Source organism: Trichoderma reesei (genome assembly GCF_000167675.1).
Source record: "Trichoderma reesei QM6a unplaced genomic scaffold TRIREscaffold_8, whole genome shotgun sequence".
In the NCBI taxonomy this organism is placed as follows: Eukaryota; Fungi; Ascomycota; class Sordariomycetes; order Hypocreales; family Hypocreaceae; genus Trichoderma; species Trichoderma reesei.
The window spans coordinates 1,061,741-1,079,057 of NW_006711155.1; the positions used below are offsets into that span (position 1 = coordinate 1,061,741).

At 55.8% G+C, this 17,317-nt stretch overlaps 6 protein-coding genes across 6 annotated transcripts; 3 read left to right on the forward strand and 3 right to left on the reverse strand.

Annotated features, from left to right (window-relative positions):
• Positions 1–502: 502 nt before the first annotated feature.
• On the forward strand, positions 503–1,932 carry TRIREDRAFT_22245 (uncharacterized protein; the record flags this gene model as incomplete). The annotated part of the gene is made up of 2 exons (XM_006964780.1): positions 503–903; positions 975–1,932. 2 exons carry the CDS (start codon positions 503–505, stop codon positions 1,930–1,932), a joined length of 1,359 nt encoding a protein of 452 aa, XP_006964842.1.
• A 530-nt stretch (positions 1,933–2,462) lies between these two features.
• Positions 2,463–4,909, reverse strand: cmk2 (calcium/calmodulin dependent protein kinase 2; the record flags this gene model as incomplete). The annotated part of the gene is made up of 3 exons (XM_006965113.1): positions 4,486–4,909; positions 3,518–4,370; positions 2,463–2,503 (listed from the first exon to the last, which is right to left on the reverse strand). Exons 1-3 carry the CDS (start codon positions 4,660–4,662, stop codon positions 2,463–2,465), a joined length of 1,071 nt encoding a protein of 356 aa, XP_006965175.1. The 5' UTR covers positions 4,663–4,909.
• A 1,216-nt stretch (positions 4,910–6,125) lies between these two features.
• Positions 6,126–6,865, reverse strand: TRIREDRAFT_60768 (uncharacterized protein; the record flags this gene model as incomplete). The annotated part of the gene is made up of 3 exons (XM_006965114.1): positions 6,126–6,210; positions 6,264–6,524; positions 6,618–6,865. The coding sequence occupies 3 exons, from the start codon at positions 6,863–6,865 to the stop codon at positions 6,126–6,128; spliced, it is 594 nt and encodes a 197-aa protein (XP_006965176.1).
• Positions 6,866–8,036: 1,171 nt separating this feature from the next.
• On the forward strand, positions 8,037–10,681 carry TRIREDRAFT_107082 (uncharacterized protein; the record flags this gene model as incomplete). The annotated part of the gene is made up of 4 exons (XM_006964951.1): positions 8,037–8,874; positions 9,016–9,082; positions 9,140–9,390; positions 9,489–10,681. The coding sequence occupies 4 exons, from the start codon at positions 8,037–8,039 to the stop codon at positions 10,679–10,681; spliced, it is 2,349 nt and encodes a 782-aa protein (XP_006965013.1).
• Positions 10,682–11,307: 626 nt separating this feature from the next.
• On the reverse strand, positions 11,308–13,238 carry TRIREDRAFT_61116 (uncharacterized protein; the record flags this gene model as incomplete). The annotated part of the gene is made up of 2 exons (XM_006965115.1): positions 11,308–12,698; positions 12,830–13,238. 2 exons carry the CDS (start codon positions 13,236–13,238, stop codon positions 11,308–11,310), a joined length of 1,800 nt encoding a protein of 599 aa, XP_006965177.1.
• Positions 13,239–14,451: 1,213 nt separating this feature from the next.
• On the forward strand, positions 14,452–16,792 carry TRIREDRAFT_121686 (serine hydroxymethyltransferase). Its single transcript, XM_006964952.1, has 4 exons — positions 14,452–14,693; positions 14,757–14,807; positions 14,882–15,246; positions 15,346–16,792. The coding sequence occupies exons 1-4, from the start codon at positions 14,658–14,660 to the stop codon at positions 16,334–16,336; spliced, it is 1,443 nt and encodes a 480-aa protein (XP_006965014.1). The 5' UTR covers positions 14,452–14,657; the 3' UTR covers positions 16,337–16,792.
• The last annotated feature ends 525 nt before the right edge of the window (positions 16,793–17,317 follow it).

A 17,317-nucleotide genomic window follows, 5' to 3' on the forward strand; every position in this document is an offset into this window, starting at 1 on the left:
CACGCACGCAAAAAGCCCTGCAGAGCCCGCGACGCTGCCAATCTCAATTCGCCCTGTGGAACCTGCTCCTCGACCCTTCGCCCTGGTCGCCGAACCGTTTTGCCAAACCCGCACGTGCTCGTCCTCGTCAATCTTCTCGACACGCTTCGGCTGCGACGCTGTTCAGGCTTTTGCGCGCAAAAGCAAAAATTCAAAGAATCACTGGTTTCTTTGGCTTCTCTTGTCCTTGGGTATTATGAGGTAGTGTTTGGGGGTAATCCGCTGTATTCATACTTTTGCCGACGGGCTTCGCTGCCGACGACTCCTTTTTTTTCTTTCCTTTCTTGCTTCTTTGGTGTCCGTCTCTCCACCAAAAGCCGTTGCTTTCTTGCTTCAAGAGAAGAATCGCGACAAATCCTCCGCCTCTGAACGATCAAGCGACCCGTGGTTCTCTTTTTTGAACATTGCATTTTGGGGCATACGCGAAGCAGAAAGAAGAAAAAAGAATCGTCCAACTACAATGATGGATCTGGGATCGGGAAAGCCCAAGCTGCCGGCTCTGCTGACGGAGCACGTCAACCTGGCCTTTCTCAACCGCCTGCCCGCCCGCTACCAGCGCCGACGCCCCCGGGCAAAGTCCAACACGACGCATCGCGGCGAAGACATCACGAGCCTGCAGACCTCCTTCAACTTCTGGGACGGCCTGCGCGACTTGCAGAAGCACCAATGGCGTCTGTCCGACCTGCAATACCTCGTCCTGGCCGCGGTGACGCTCTTCTCGCTTTACATCGCTCCTCCGGCGCCCGCCCTGAAGCTGTTTGGCCTCATTGGTGCCACATGGATTCTTTGCATGCCTGCCACCCGCCAATTCTTCCTTCCGTCGCTGCCCATCTGGGTCTGGCTGCTCTACTTTTTCACTAGTCGGTGAGTTGGCTCCGGTTGGACGATTTGCGCTGCAAGGTGACTGTCTTGCTAACTCTTGCTTGTTTCCGCAGATTTATCCCTACCGAGTATCGTCCTCACATCTGGGTTCGAATCCTGCCCGCCCTGGAAAACGTTCTCTACGGCGCCAACCTTTCCAACATCCTCTCGGCCCACAAGCACCCTATTCTGGATATTCTGGCTTGGCTTCCCTACGGCATCATTCACTTTGGAGCTCCCGCAGTGTGCTCGCTCATCATCTTCATCTTCTCTGCACCCGGAACCACGCCAGTCTTTGCGCGTGCCTTTGGCTGGATGAGCATCCTCGGCGTCACGATTCAGCTCATCTTCCCCTGCACGCCGCCATGGTATGAGAACGAACATGGACTTGTCCCCGCCGCGTACGGCATGCCCGGATCGCCCGCTGGATTGGCTCGCGTCGACGCAATTTTCGGCATTGATCTGTACACCACCAACTTCACCAATGCTCCGCTTCCCTTTGGTGCTTTCCCTTCTCTCCATGCCGCCAACGCCGTTCTCGAAGCCCTCTTCATGAGCCACTGCTTCCCCCAGTTCAAGTTCTTCTTTGCGGCATACGCTGGCTGGGTCTGGTGGGCTACCATGTACCTGAGCCACCACTACGCTATCGATCTGGTCACCGGTGGTCTCATTGCGGCCGCCTTCTACTACTCCTCTCGCGCTAGGTGGTTGCCCCAGCGCCAGGCCGACAAGCTGACCCGATGGGAGTACGAGTACGTTGAGACTGGTGAACACTACAAGGTGGCGGACGAAGAGTCGGGCCAGTACTTTAGCCTCGGTTTCATCGACCATCGCCGAGCCAACTCCAGTGACGGATGGACTGTCGCCAGCAGCTCCAGCTGCAGCTCCAGCAGTGGCACTCTCAGCCCCACTGCCTCAGAAGCCTCGGTTCCAGGAATGTTCGTCATGGACCTGACCAGCGATGGCCAAGCCTGGGATGGGCAGGTTCCTCCTAGGGACGTTGACCTGAGCGAAGTCGTCGTATCACGATAATATCGTCTCCAGGTCCGAGGATGTCGCCGCTTGCTCGACGACACACAGATTTTCTATGTTTCAACCAACTCGTCACCTCCACGACAGGTGACTGAGCGCTAACGAACCCGCTTATGATTCGATTCCAAAATCCGTAATTAATATTTGGCCCAGGCCGCTATTTTCTTTTCCAACACATCTTTGGCATTCATCGGCACAGCGAAATGGCGCATGTGGTGTTGATTTTTCTTTACCCCCGTTACTGGTGAGGAGGGGTTACGTCTTGGGTTCCGCACGGTTACCGGATACCGAACATCTAATACTGGGGAGGGGAGTCTGGATCGGGAATCATGGGAAAGAAAAGGGATATAATACTTCCTCCATTCGAACCGTCAAATGAGTCGACTGCATATATTCGACAACGCGGGGTGGAGTACTTGAAACGATAGAGTACGTAATGTATACATACCAAGGAGATAATCCGTGCATGGGAGATGGATGGGATGAGGACATGCACTGAACGCTCGCTAAGTGAGCCACGAGATGGGCACTCATGAGGGATGAGAGCTGGGAGAAGGCGATGTCCAGATACCTATGGATATGGGGGAACGGAGAGGTGATGAAGAGTTAACTAGGCCAGTGGCGGAAAGATACCAAAGATGCCGCTCGCTCAAACCCTGTCTGAACAATGAAAAGACACAAATGAACCGAAACCTTGTCTACCTTTGCTTCTACACAAAGTCTCTTGATGCCGAATGACTTATATGAGGTGCATCCTGCCACCGTTGCCCGTGACTCTGTAGGAGTAGAAGAATGTCTCGGACTTTCTTCTACAAGGAGACCCCCGACAGGATAAATAGACAACTACCTATGAAGATAGAGGGCTCAGAGCCGTTCTCTCTCGCCCGCTTCTCTTCGTCATTGGATATTCTCAATAGGTTCGGTGAATAGCATACTTCGTTGTTGATTTGTTGTTGATTTGTTATAATTTGCATCAATATGAATAAGAGAAAAAGTAGGTATAAGATCTCTATATATGAGAAAGAAACATGCTATTTATCAGACCAGTCTGCCAGCGCCAGCGATGGCATCCCCACACATTTTCAATCTTTGTCCAGAAAAGAAGAGGGGAAAACAAAGAGGGGGGGAGTGAGAGCGAAACTGAAGAGAAAGAAAAGGGGTAACAAATCAAAACACAGGAAACACAAAAGAGTCCCCATCACCAAAAGAGAGAAAAAAAAAAAGAGAAAAAAAACGTTGCGTGTGATTTCATCATTCCTTCATTATTACTTCTTTCTTCGCGTGCCTTGTGACTTTTTGCTTGCTTGCGGCTGCTACCTCGCGGCTTCGGGGTTCCAGAGGCCTTTGCTTGTTTGCACGATGCGGTTGGCCATGTTGCCCGGCTGCAGCAGCGCAGGCACATCGCTGGCGGGAGCCGTCGTGTTGCCCATGACGACATCGTCGGGATGGGATCTGTTGTTGCTGTTGTTGTTGCTGTCTGCGCCGTCGGTGCCCTGGCTGGAGCCCATGGAGATTGCGCTGTCGTCCTTGCGGGTGCTGGGCGGAGCAGCGGCGGCACCATTGTTGTTGTTGTTGTTGCCGGCACCAGCGCCTCCTGCTCCCCGGCTGCGCGCGGGCTCTTGAGAGCGGGCGCCGTCCATGAGGAGGTTCTGGGCCTCGCGGAGCTTGTTGATGGCGCGGACGGTGTCGATGGCGGCGTGCAGGGTGCGCCGGGCGTTGAAGTTCTTCTTGATGGTGGGCAGCAGGTTCTCGCCGGCGCCGTCCGAGGGCGCGAGGCCGGCGACGAAGGCGTGCTGCAGGGCCTCGTGGGCGGTGATGCGCTTGTCCTGGTCGATGGTGAGGCAGCGGCGGATGAAGTCCTTTGCGGAGGAGGAGACGCCGCGCCAGTACTCGACGGGGGTGAAGCTATAATCGGCGTTGAGGATGGCCTGCATCTCCTCAAAGTCGGAGTCGCGGTCGAAGGGGGTGTAGCCGCAGAGCAGGAAGTAGGTGATGACGCCAATGGCCCAGAGGTCGACGGGCTTGCCGTGGCCCGTCTTCTTGAAGATCTCGGGGGCCATGTAGCCGGGGGTGCCGCAGGTGGTGGTCAGCACGTGGAACTGCTCCTCGTCCATGATGCGCGAGAGGCCAAAGTCGGCAATGAGCAGGTCGGCGTTGTCCTCGGGCGTGCGGAAGAGCAGGTTCTCGGGCTTGAGGTCGCGGTGGACGATGCCGTGGTCGTGCAGGTATGCGACGGCCGAGAGCGTCGCGCGGATGAGGTCGGCCGCGTCGGATTCGTAGTAGGAGCCCTTGCGGCAGATGCGGTCGAAGAGCTCGCCGCCGAGGGCCAGGTCCGTGACGAGGTAGAGGTTGTTCATTGTCTCGAAGTAGTCGACCAGCGTCAGGATGTTCTGGTGGCCCATGGAGACCTTTTTGAGCACGGCGATTTCATTGCGGACCTGTCGCTCTCGCAAAATTCAAACTGATTAGCAATCTTTGGCCGGTTTTCTTCTGTCTCTTGGTCTTGGAAATCTCATATCAAAGAAATTTTTGCGCAGACGAGGCTCGGCATACCATGTGTTCTCGCCCCGCCATCAGTCGCTTGTTGATGACTTTGGCGGCATAATAGCGGCCGGTGTCGATGTGGACGCATTCCTTGACGACCGAGTACGAGCCCGCGCCCAGAGTCTTTCCGACCTTGTATCTGCAAGGCTGGACCTGGGGCTGCTGCTGAGGCTGCTGGCGACTCATCGTGGGCGCCCCGTGGGTGAAGGTCGGGCGCGCGATCGCCGGAGGGACTGAGAGGGATTGGGAGAATGGGGGGGAAAGGAAAGGCGGCGGACTTCAAATGCAGAGAGAGAGAGAGAGGCGTCAAGTTTGAATGGCGGCGGGAGAAGGAGGACTGGCGGCAGAGACGGGGGCACAAGGCGAGCGCTGTCGGTGTGGCGTGATGCAGATGATGCCTGTAGATTCGATGGACTCCCTGCGAGACTCTGGGCGAGTGCAATACTCTGGGATCGAGTCTGTCTCGTGGCTACGGCTCAAGGGCCTGACTGTGAGGGAGTTCGGAGTAGTTTGGCGGTCTTGCAGGTTGAAACCAGGTGGGGGAGGGGCCAAAGGGGGAAGCCTGGATACTAGAAGCGGTTTGGGAGTCTGCGGGCAGCAGCCTATCAAGCCGCGATTTCAGAGGCTGATGACCTGAGCAGAGGAAGAGGCTGACAGGGCCATTTGATTGCCTTGCCGACGCCGGCAAACACAGCAGTAGAGAAAGAAAGAAGAGGCCGCTTGGAGTCTAGCTGCAAGGATTTTACAAGGGCCAAAGGTTGCAGGTCATGGCGTTGTACGTTGTGCATGGGGGAGAGACGGCAGTAGGAGCTGCGACCAACGTCCCAACTGTATAGGTAAGGTAGGTTGGGAGATTCGCCACATCTGCCAGTTGAAGATGGAATATGGGAGCTGTCGAGACATGCCCCGGATCTTTGGCCTTAACACTTGCTACCTTAGTATTACCTTTACCTGCCAGGAGAGCCTGCGAGCTACAGTACTGAACTCAGATCAAAGTGGCGATTGTGGCCGTTCAAAAAGGCGGTTTATTTTTAGACGAGGTACGAAGCAGTGGTCGTTGTTGAACTCAGCGGCGCAACGCTTCGGACTAGGACACCATTGATATTCCCAATGCCGTAGCTGTAGACATTATGGAGGCGCCGTTATCCAATAGTAAAACGACCTGATCATCTATTATAGTAGGTATGAACGGAGATTTTGGACAAGGCGCGCAGATGGTTTCAGTTGATAATACCATGCGTCTTATCCGTACAGCAACCAGCCTTTCGGGTGCCTTCGATTACTCGTCGCGATGCAGCTGACGGGAGTGAAAGCAAGCCTGTGCGCGCATCTGCACTGTAGTGGCTACGACGCACAACTCGCTGTAAATCCGATTCCCTCACCGTTTGTGACTACAGAACGACTCGGCTGAAATGGTCTTGCTTTGTGTCGAGTCAGCGTGTACCCCTTGACTGAATGATTCACGCCCTGCTCTGTTCCTTTTTACATACAGAATAGCCGTGGAAGCTGAGCGCATGAATCCATTGCTTCGAAATTTGGGCGAGGACGACAAGAGAGTGTAAGCTTACACGGCAGCCAGATCCAACGAGCAACAACCCATGGTTGAAGAATTTGTTATTTGGAATCCAGAGTGCCAATGGACTTTGCTATTATTCTTGCGGCCCTCTGCGCGACTGCTTTTTGGCGCTGTTGTATTTCTTGTCCTGGACTCGCGCCTCATGAAAGCGCTTCTCTCTGTGGCATATTAGCACATTCAACCCGTTTTGACAACGAGAGCGCGCACTTACATGTCCTGGTGCTTCTTCTTCTTCTCGGCGCTGGTCTCGGCGGGAGTCAATTGGCGGTAGATGCCCATGACCTCGTCTATGAGCTTCCTTCGGTTCTCGTCGAGGTTGGCAGATCTTGACCGATGAGCCTGCGCCGAGAATGTGAGAGAGTCATTGCCGGCAGTGTAGTACTTGGAGGACCGCACTGCGGAATGGAGATATTTGGGGAGAACGGCGAGAAGCTCTTTCACGGGAATTACTGTGATTGCCTTTGTTTCGGTTCTGTCGTAGCCGGTTGCCGTCAGCCATCGAGATACCCTGTCGTGCATTTACTCCAGGTGATACGTAAGTCGTAGAAGAGGGGGGCTTCCATACTTGTTGACGTGCTGGCCTCCAGGACCGCTGGACCTTGCATACGTCGTATTGCCTTTAGGCAGCTGAGACGCATCAAACGAATTGTACCACAGCCGTGCCTCGGCCAAGGCGTCCTGGTCCAGCTGAGCATCGTAAGCCTCGTAGCGTTTAAATCTCACCGGCTGAGAGGATACCAACGACAGCCTCGGTTGCCGCGGCGCGACGGCAGACAAGGCCGTTCTTTTTGGCAGACGAGATAGGAGAAACATTGTGATTGATACTTGGTTCAGGTGCAGGAATCAGGTGTGATATGGATATGGCATCTCATATGTCGGCCCCAGCGAGATGCTTAATCGTGCCTTATCAGTGCATGTCTCGCAGATCTGGTGGTTCGCAGCGCCAGCCCCTCGATGTCTCCCAAGCAACAGCCCGGCAAGAGAAGGGATCTTCGAAGATAGACAATGGTCAAAAGATTCTTGTAACAGACAAAATGCAAATCATTGACAACGTGATAATCGTGGAAAGGCTACAACTTGAAGAGGCCAGTCAGTAATAGGAATCAAAGCAAAGGTATTCAGTCCGGTTTATCTCTTCCTCAGGTGAGGCCCCGCACTGTCGGCCCAAAGCGGACTAGCCAAGGTGGCAGAATCTGAGGCTCCTTCTGCCGTAATAACACCAGCAAAGCTTTGCCCGGCTTTTCTACCTCTGCTTCTGCTTCTGCTTCTGCTTCTGCTTCTGCTTCTGCTTCTGCTTCTGCTTCTGCTTCCTCTCCCTCAGCAAACTCTCGCCAAACCCTCGACTCTTCTCCTCCACGTAGCCTCACCACGGTGCGGCGCATTTCAGTCACGGCTTGCCGCCTGTCTCTGTCTCCGTCTCCGTCTTCGTCTTCGTCTTCGTCTTCCGTCCCGCAGCGCCGAGGGCGTTTGCTCGAATCCAGTGACTTGACGCCAGTCTCTCGTAGCCGGACGCTTCACCCGTGTCGCAAAAAAGCAGCAGAATCGTTCCATCTCCTCCTACCACCACCGCCAGACTACCACTGCTACTGCTACCACTACTACTACCTTACTACTACGAGTACACTCCTAGCTTTTCTCCCTGCAGCTTCAGAGGATCCTTGCGCACACACCTCAACAATTAGCCCCACATCGAACCATCGTCGACCAGCAAGCAGGTGATCATTATCCCTCTCTCTGCCGCCGGCAACAGCTTGTCCATAACAGCCTCGCCTCTTGCGCGGATGCCAACTGTCCAGCCTTTCGCTCCCTTGAACCTCACCTAGCCAGCGAATCCCCCAAAACGTCCATGCCAGAGCCGGAGCTACAACCCGAAGCCACTCTGCACGCCACTGCTAACCTCTCGCCCGTCTCCCCCTCGCCCGTCCACTCGGCCGCGCCTCTTGTGGTGCCAGCGCTGCAGCACACGGTCGATACCATCGACGCCATGGTTGCTGCTGCTGCGTCGCTTCCCGGCGGGACGGCCGACGCCCCTGCCATCGATCCTTCCCTCGCGTCTGCTGGTGAGCCCGACGAGGTCGTAGATGATGACAGCTTCAGCGATGCCTACGGCGAAGAGACAGAGGACGTGGCCGTAGAGCCGCCGCGGCAGGAGCTCGTCGACAACAACGACGACTACGCCAAGACGTTTGACTCTCCTATCGGCCCCGAGGAGGGGGAAGACCAAGATGTATCATCAGTACCACGAGAATCCAACGAGATCTCATCATCATCCATTATAGCCGAGCATTTGACTAGTCGCCCATCAGACGTCTCTCATCCCGCTGCTGATCCATCCGCGTCTGCTGCTGTCCCAGCTGCTGCTCAGAACCCATCTCTCTCTACCGCACAGCCCGCAGCCGGCCCTGAGTCCGCCATGTCGCAGTCGAGCGATGCACCCTCTCCCATCCAGTCCGTGGCTCAGTCCACGCCGCCCGGAGCTGGCCCTGCCAGGCGAGCCTCCGAGGCCTCTTCATCCCTTGACATCCAACAGCTCGTGGCCGACCTCACTGCCCATCCCGCTGAGTCCGGCCCAGAGAACCCTGACCCAACGCCGGCTCCTCGCGCGACGGCTGATGTCCCGGAGGCATCCAACCCAATCCCCTCAACCACTACTGCCAACACTACCACAATTCCTACTGCTCTGCCATCTTCCTCGTCTCTCCCGCCGCGCCCTCCCCTGCCGCAAGCCGCTCCCCCATCGTATGCTTCTTCGCACCATCCTCCCGGAGCCAATTCCAATGTCTCAGGAGGCGCCGGCGCTCCCTCCACTTTTACTCATGCTGGTGCCCCTGGAACTTCGACTGAAGCTCTGGGGACACTCCCACCCCATCCTACCACGGCCATGAACTCGGCTGCTGCATCATCCATGAAGCCTTCTTCCCATGCTTCCAAAACCCCCGGATACCATGTTGATCGATCCCAAGATGCGGACTATCAGCGACAGTGGGATCAGTTCATGGCCGATGAGCGACAGTACATGTCGGAGGCCAAGTGGGATCGGTTCCCAGAAGGCTCCCGCATCTTCATTGGTTAGTGACTTTGCCTCAGTTTCTCGTGTTGCTTCCCATTTCCAACCTTCCAAGTGTATACGCGCTCGTACATGCTAATGATTCCTGTAGGAAATCTTTCCAGCGACAAGGTTTCAAAGCGTGATGTGTTTGACATATTCCACAAATATGGTAGGCTGGCCCAGATCTCTCTCAAGTCGGCGTATGGCTTCGTTCAGTATCACACTGTCGAGGAAGGCCGTAACGCTCTGGAACACCTCCAGGGCATGGAAGTGAAAGGCCGGCGCATTCGTAAGTGGCTGCCCAATTGTCCGCCAAGCTTGGCCACCTATCTCTTTCTGTTTCCCCCTGTCTTCATGAACACTACATCGATTCTAACCACTGGGCAGATTTGGAAATCTCCCGGCTCCAGGATAAGTCCAAGAAGGAAAGAAACCGTAGTTCGGAACGGACTCGAGGACGCGAGACTGGCCGTAGAGGGGAAAAGTTCCGTGACGATAACCGACCACCGCGCAATCACTCGCCTCGTCGCAACGAATACTATGGTAGAGCAGATAGGGGCAACAGGACCGATGCCTACGGCCGCGACCGAGGATACTACGACTCGGACAGAGACCGTGGCCGCTCGCGATCTCCCAACGGGTATGCCAGAAACGACAAGGACTCTTACCGCAGGAGAAGCCCCAGCCCCTACAATCGGGCGCGGCATGAGCCGGAGCTTGATCTACCGCGCCGATACGGTGCAGACGTTCCAGACGTGCAAATCATTATGCAGCCAGACGTTAACCGGGACTTTGGCACTTGGGTCGAGGGAGCCTTCAAGGCCAAAGGACTGAGGACCAACGTCATGTATCTTCACCCGCGGTTTCCAAAGGACCAGGTCATCCAACGACAGGCGGCCGAGGGTGTGCACGGGGTTGTAGACCTGGATGTCCGCGCCCAGAGCGTGGGCCGGATCCCCGTTCACTCATTCGATCGGTCTGGCGGCATCCACAACGTCCGCTTCGAGCAATACGTCGACCTGGAGCCCAGCACAGCGGCCGAGGTCATCCTGCGAGCCAAGGCATCTGGCACAGCGGGCTACGGCCAGCCATATGGAGGAGGCGGCGGATATGCCGCGCAGACGCAGCAGTATGGTGCACAGGTCCCGCAACCCCCTCACGTAGCTGCGTATCCTGGTCTGCAGCAGCCCGGCTCGTATCCACCGCAGCCCACGCCATCAGCCGCCGACCTCGCGGCGCTCATCGGCCAGGTGGACAACAACACGCTGCAGAGGCTCCTGTCCACCATTCAGGCCGGATCTGCGGGAGCCATGCCCGGCGGACTAGCTAAGCCGGCTGCGCCAGCGGCCAATGCACACGCGCCAGTTGATCTCCAGGCGATACTGGGCTCTCTTGGCGGAGGAGCAGCACCGCAGCAGCACCATGGAGCGCATCCCCAGATGCCGTACGGCGTGCCCTACGGTGGTGGCCAGCATGCACCCGTCCCTCCCGTGGGTGTTGCACCGCAGGCCGCAGGCACCGGCGACGCAGCGACTCAGGTGCAGAACATCATGGCCCAGCTGGCTCGTTATCGCCAATAATCGTGGCCAGTCATCTCCCTTTCTTTTTCGATTCTTCTTCTCTTCTCATAGCTTTGCGTTTGCTGCCCACCCTTTTGCGGATGCGTCCTGGGAGCTTTAACCGCATGATTGATTGATTGACGATGGGTTTATTTCGAATTCTGATACCACACGGAGGCCAAACTCAATTGCTTTATATTTTGCTTTGGACGAGGACATTTGCGGAGTCTGATGACGACGTCCGAGGAGGATAGATAGACGCCCGGTGCTGAGGCAATAGGCTTGATGTACCCCCTTGGATTCGCTGGCCTCCTTTCTTGCTCCTTTTCAACACTGATTTTGCCCTGCGTTCTTTTTTTCTTTTAACGGGACTAGAGCTGGACAGACGGTCTGCAGAGGGTCTTAACCGAGAAAGGAGAGGCGTGATGTCAAAATAGGTATTCATGACATTTTTGACATGGTCCAAGTCTGCGCGATCAAGGGAAATGCTTTGTGAAGTTTGTGTGAAGCTGTTTTGCATGTGCATCATCGACGAGCAAATAACCATGCTATGATATCTATGAAGGAATAATCATGTAATTATAGCCCCGGCTCTTTCTTGTTCCCTGTCTATAGGTCTTCCAGTTCCTCTCATCTGGTTTATTCATCTACCATCCAAAACTCTCGTTGTGCCACCACACCTCGCGGCCCTTGAAGACCCACGGCCCGACCCGTCGGCGCACATCCCTCGCCATCTCATCCGGCCCGCAGACGAGGATGGCCACTTTTTCATCCGCACCGTGACGGAAGAGGTCGTCGACAATCTTTTGAAAGTTGGGCCGTCGGCTGTTTTTGTTGTTTCTGCTGCTGCCGCGCATGTCTTGCAGCTCGATGGACGACGCATCGTTGCCCATGAGATTCTCTGTGAGGTAGAGGTGGACGTTGTCGTCGTCCAGGAGAGATTTTTCATTGTCGTCGCTGCTAGAGTTGGGGGCCATGGCCCAGGTTGCGTCGGCGGCGGAGCGGATAGCCCAGACGAAGTGGACGTGGGCAGGAGAGGAGGAGGCGAGGTCGCGCCGGAGAGCGTGGTAGAGCGGGAGGGCAAAGGTGGCGCCGACGCCGCCTGCGACGAGGAGGGTCCGGGAGGGGCCCCATGCGAGGAGGTGCTGGAATTGTTTGCCTATGGCGCCGTGGGGGCCTTCTATGGCGAGGGTGATTGTGTTGGTGGCATGGTCCCCTGGGTATGGTGATTGTGGGGGGAATGATGTGGTGGAGGAGGAGGAGGAGGATGAAGAGGAGGCGACTTGGGAGAGCATGTTGGTCATGGGGCCGGTTCGCCTTCTGGCTACCAGGGTGATGGTTTGGTTATCCTGGCTGGCGGCGGCGACGGTGAAGGGGTTGAAGAGGAGGTCGAAGATGAATGACTTGGAAACCGGATGATTGCTTGTTCTGCCCTCGGGGGGCAGGCTGAGGTAGACGTGAGAGCCTGGGCGGGAGCGGAAGTCTTCGATCTTGTGGGCAGGCATGGGCGCGGTAATTTTGATGAGGTTTGTCCCTGGGACAATCTCGACTGTAGAGGCTGTGTGTGTGATCATGCCGAATTTGCGAACTGCAATGTCCACGAGGAAGACGACGAGGCTCTCGACGACGTAGAAGCGGGCGGAGTGGGCGTGGAAGAAGAGCAGCACGGGGGTAAGCAGTGCGACGCCCAAGTGGGTGATGAAGAAGATGCGGTACGAGAGCGTCCTGACGCGGACAAGGGCGGTGCCCATGAGGGCGTGGAGGGCGACGGCGGCCAGGACGCCGCAGAAGACGACGGGGGCGAAGAAGCGCTTGAGCCAGAGGCCGGAGAGGACGAAGAAGACGTTGTAGAAGACGATGTGGGCGATGATGAGAGCGAAGATGACGCGGCCGAGGACGCGGTGGTAGCGGTTGACGTGCTCGTGGGAGGAGGCGAAGGCGTATGCGTAGGGGTTGAGGGCCTTGAGGGAGAGGAGGTACTGGATGGGGAGCTGGGAGATTGCGATTGAGCCGAAGCGTTTTGTGAGGTGGAGGTAGTCTGGGAGGAGGTGTGAATGTTAGTGATGCTGAGTTGCTGTTATGAAGGCTTAGGTATATATATATATATGGGTGAGATCTCATGTGAGATTCACACGTTGAGTGTCGATATCAGGAGAGGCCACGGCTTACCTTGACCGGTCTCCAAGACGCACAGAACCAGCAGCACGCCGGTCCAGACAAGGCCCAACAGCCACTCATCGCGCTGTCCCCATTGCACGCCTCTCACCACCACGTCGTCGCCCAGCCACCACTTGAGGGCCCTCCATCTCGCCGCCAGCAGGCCGAGGCCGGAGCTGCGCTGGGCCTTGACGGTGGGCGAGCCGGGGACGTGCGAATAGCGGCCGCGGCCGCCGTCGCCGCCGTTGTGGCCGTTGCGGGGGATGAGGCCGGCGGCGCGGACGGCGAGGCGGAGGAGCGTGAGGAGCAGGGCCGGGGCGAGGGCGGCGAGGTGGGCGATGAGGGCGTAGCGGTCGATGGTTTGGCGGCGGAGGAGGACGTCTTGCTGTGAGAGGGTGAGGAAGTGGTACGGCCAGCCCATGGTTGAGCCGGTGTTTGATGTTTGTACCTAGGCTCTATTGTATTCTGTTCCTTTCGTCGATGTTTTTTTTGTGTCTTTTTTTTATTTGTTTTTTTTTTTTTTTTTTTTCAGTATGGTTTTACGGGTTTGGAGTGATGCATGGTGATGTGATGACGACTAACACCAGATGGCAAAGTGGTTGCAGTTGGTGGAGGAGGCGCATCCCTGGGCTGGGGGTCTGGTACAGTTGGTAGGTATGGTGATGCGCCACGACATGGTATGCATTGTGTGTGGCTTGTGGGGGAGGAATTCAGCCACATCCTGAGCGACCTGGAGTGTGCATGTGAACAAGAGGACCCTTGGTGTACCTTGATGTCTGCCATTCTTAGGTACTCTCACAGAAGTCTACTAAGTACCGTAGGTAATCAATTGAGGGAGGAGGAAGCGAACAGAATCAACGTCCCTTGAATTGAGAAGACTACCTACTTATACAGTGATGATGATTGGCTCCTTGTTATCTTCTCTAGGACCAGTCACTCGATACCTAGAGTCCTTGCCTTGGCCACGGCAGCAGCTGACTCAGACGAGGTCCAGCCGGAGTATCATAGACGCAGCACGGAGTATGTCGATGCATCTTGAGCGTCTGAACCTGGTCGTAACGATCCTCCGCATCTGCAGTAAGCAATTGCAAGTCCGACGCCAGCGTCCAAGCCATCCCGTTCCCTCGGACTTTGCAGCTGCATTCTATCGTCCTTCCATGCAGGGCCTTGCTTTGCTTACTCCCCCCCAATCCTCATTGGCGTAACCGGCCAGTCTATGAGAAAGAGCAGTACCATGTACAAGTAGTCGCATGTCCAGTAGTAACAGAGCCAACCCACGCAAAATGACTCTTTCCTGTTAGCTGCGACACACGAGAATGACAACAGCTTTAACGACGGCGGCGCCGCGTTATGCTCAGACGGTGCAAGGCGTGGCGACGCGGCCAGTGATCGTCGGGTGAGAAACACAGGGCCTCCCACAGGGCATCTAGGCCCCCAGGCATCGCTCTACAGGGCCCTTCACTCGCTGAGTCCCGCCCATCCACTGATCTCCGAATCCCCACCACCTGGGCCAATCCACACCGCCTTACCCCACTGCGACTCCCCGCTATCCGATCTCGCCCGTTATTCTATCTGCCTGCGCTACAATTTTTTTTTTCCCTCTTCGGCCACTTCTCAGGACTGCTTCCTGCTGAGCGCCACGGAAAATTTAGTCGGCGCATTTTTTTCCCTCTCGTCACCTTTCCTTCTTCTCTTCAGCCGTCTTCCTTATCTTCAACCGTTTCTCCTCCTCTTCTCCCTCTTCTCTTCTCTTCTCTTTCTTCTCTCCAGACAGCCTCAATTGCCTCGTCCATCATCCATCCTCTCTCTTGTTGTCACCCCACCATCCACATCCCCCACCATGTCTACCTACGCTCTGCCCGCGTCTCACAAGGAGGTTCGTTGGACGTCTTTGTCTGCCTCAATGGACCAGCTGTACTGATTCAATGCTGCTCTACAGATGCTTGAGAAGTCTCTTCTCGAGTCTGACCCTGAGGTCGCCGCCATCATGGTGCGTAACACTCCCTCTGCCCCTCCAAATTCCTCTGGCGGGCCCAGCTGGACTGACACTAATACGCCTTGCAGAAAGATGAGGTCCAGCGTCAGCGCGAGTCCATTGTTCTCATTGCCTCCGAGAACATCACCTCCCGCGCCGTCTTCGATGCCCTGGGCTCCCCCATGTCCAACAAGTACTCCGAGGGTCTGCCCGGCGCCCGCTACTACGGCGGCAACCAGCACATTGACCAGATCGAGCTGCTGTGCCAGCGCCGTGCCCTCGAGGCCTTCCACCTCGACCCGGCCAAGTGGGGTGTCAACGTCCAGTGCCTCAGCGGCAGCCCTGCCAACCTCCAGGTCTACCAGGCCATCATGCCTCCCCACGGCCGTCTCATGGGCCTTGACCTCCCCCACGGTGGCCACTTGAGCCACGGTTACCAGACTCCCCAGCGAAAGTAAGCTTGAGACTGAGCAGCATTGGCTGAACACGGCTTTGACGGCTGTGTTTCTGCGCTCGAGGAAAGAAGGCTCTTTTGACTAACAGCGCCCTGCAGGATCTCTGCTGTCTCTACCTACTTCGAGACCATGCCCTACCGTGTCAACCTGGAGACCGGCATCATCGACTATGACCAGCTCCAGCAGAACGCCCTCCTGTACCGCCCCAAGGTCCTCGTCGCCGGTACTTCTGCTTACTGCCGTCTGATTGATTACGAGCGCATGCGCAAGATCGCCGACTCTGTTGGCGCCTACCTCGTTGTCGATATGGCTCACATCTCCGGTCTCATCGCCGCCGAGGCCATCCCCTCCCCCTTCCAGTGGGCTGACATTGTCACCACCACCACCCACAAGTCTCTCCGTGGCCCTCGTGGTGCCATGATCTTCTTCCGCAAGGGCGTCCGCTCCGTCGACCCTAAGACTGGCAAGGAGACGCTCTACGACCTGGAGGACCCCATCAACTTCTCCGTCTTCCCCGGCCACCAGGGCGGCCCCCACAACCACACCATCACCGCTCTGGCTGTCGCCCTCAAGCAGGCTCAGACCCCCGAGTTCAAGGCCTACCAGGAGAAGGTCGTTTCCAACGCCAAGACCCTCGAGGTCAAGTTCAAGGAGCTCGGCCACAAGCTTGTTGCCGACGGCACTGACAGCCACATGGTCCTGCTCGACCTTCGTCAGTTCAACCTCGACGGTGCCCGTGTTGAGACCGTCCTTGAGCAGATCAACATTGCCTGCAACAAGAACGCCATCCCCGGAGACAAGAGCGCCCTGACTCCTTGCGGTATCCGCATTGGCACTCCCGCCATGACCAGCCGTGGCTTCGGCGAGAAGGACTTTGAGCGCGTCGCCCTCTACATTGACCAGGCCATCAAGCTCTGCGTCGAGATCCAGGCCTCTCTGCCCAAGCCCAACAACAAGCTCAAGGACTTCAAGGCCGAGGTCACCAGCGGCAAGGTTGCCAAGCTCGGCGAGCTCCAGAAGGAGATTGCTGCTTGGGCCAGCAGCTTCCCTCTTCCCGTTGAGGGCTGGCGCCTGGATGCCGGCATCTAATTGCAAGATGCTAGCAAACAAACTGGTCTGTCCGTCATCCAGTTTCATGAAACTTGATGGACATCACTCTGCAATTTCATAAAGGACAAAAGATACCAAAAATCTTAAACACGTGGAAAATCAAAAAGATCGGGTCCACTGGGGCATTTAACATGGGATGGGACAAAAAGCCAAAAAATCGGCGAAAGGTTCAACAACTTTGCAATTTTAGTTATATCATGAGGGCTGGCGCATGCGTTATGATTTCTTTCCATTTCAACCGGAACCGAGTGGGAGGCGGGTGGAGGAGTTTTGACTGGGTATATCAACAGGACACTTACATACAAAACCCTTTTTGCCATTGATCCTGAGTATCAACGGCATTTCAACGTCGGTTGGTATAGGGAGGGTCCTATCCTGCTTCAACAAGTAGGTCAGCTTTTACAGAAATCCAAGAAAAGACATATTCTTCTCTGTAACGACATACGTGGTGACTTTCTCATGCGTCTGTGATGGCTATTTTCACTCTGAAATAATATTTGAGGGTTTATCTCCGTCTATTCCTTGCGTTTATCCCAATTGGCTTGGTCCAGCGTAGCAACTGACATGGATGCTGTTGAGTTCCTATTTATTCCGCTCCTCTCCCTCAAACCTATTCAAATGACCTCACTGCCTTCATCCTGCACTAGCTGGGTATGATTTCCTGTCCCATCTGAACCATCAACACAATCGCTCAATTTCAACAAATTAAGGTATCAAGATCGTAGCCAGCACCATTGAAATACAGAAACGACCAAGATCAGGAAGACATTAGAAAGGACATCATCCAGAGGGAAAAGCAAAGCAACACAAATCAGGCAAAACTACTTCAATCTAGTCCTAGACGCTCACGCTATGTCTCATTTTCTTCATATAAAACCGCCGACATACATCTTACCTACCACATGGCCCAAGCAAACCACAAGAGGGGCATGGGGAAGAAAAGGCATCAAGTAAACAGTA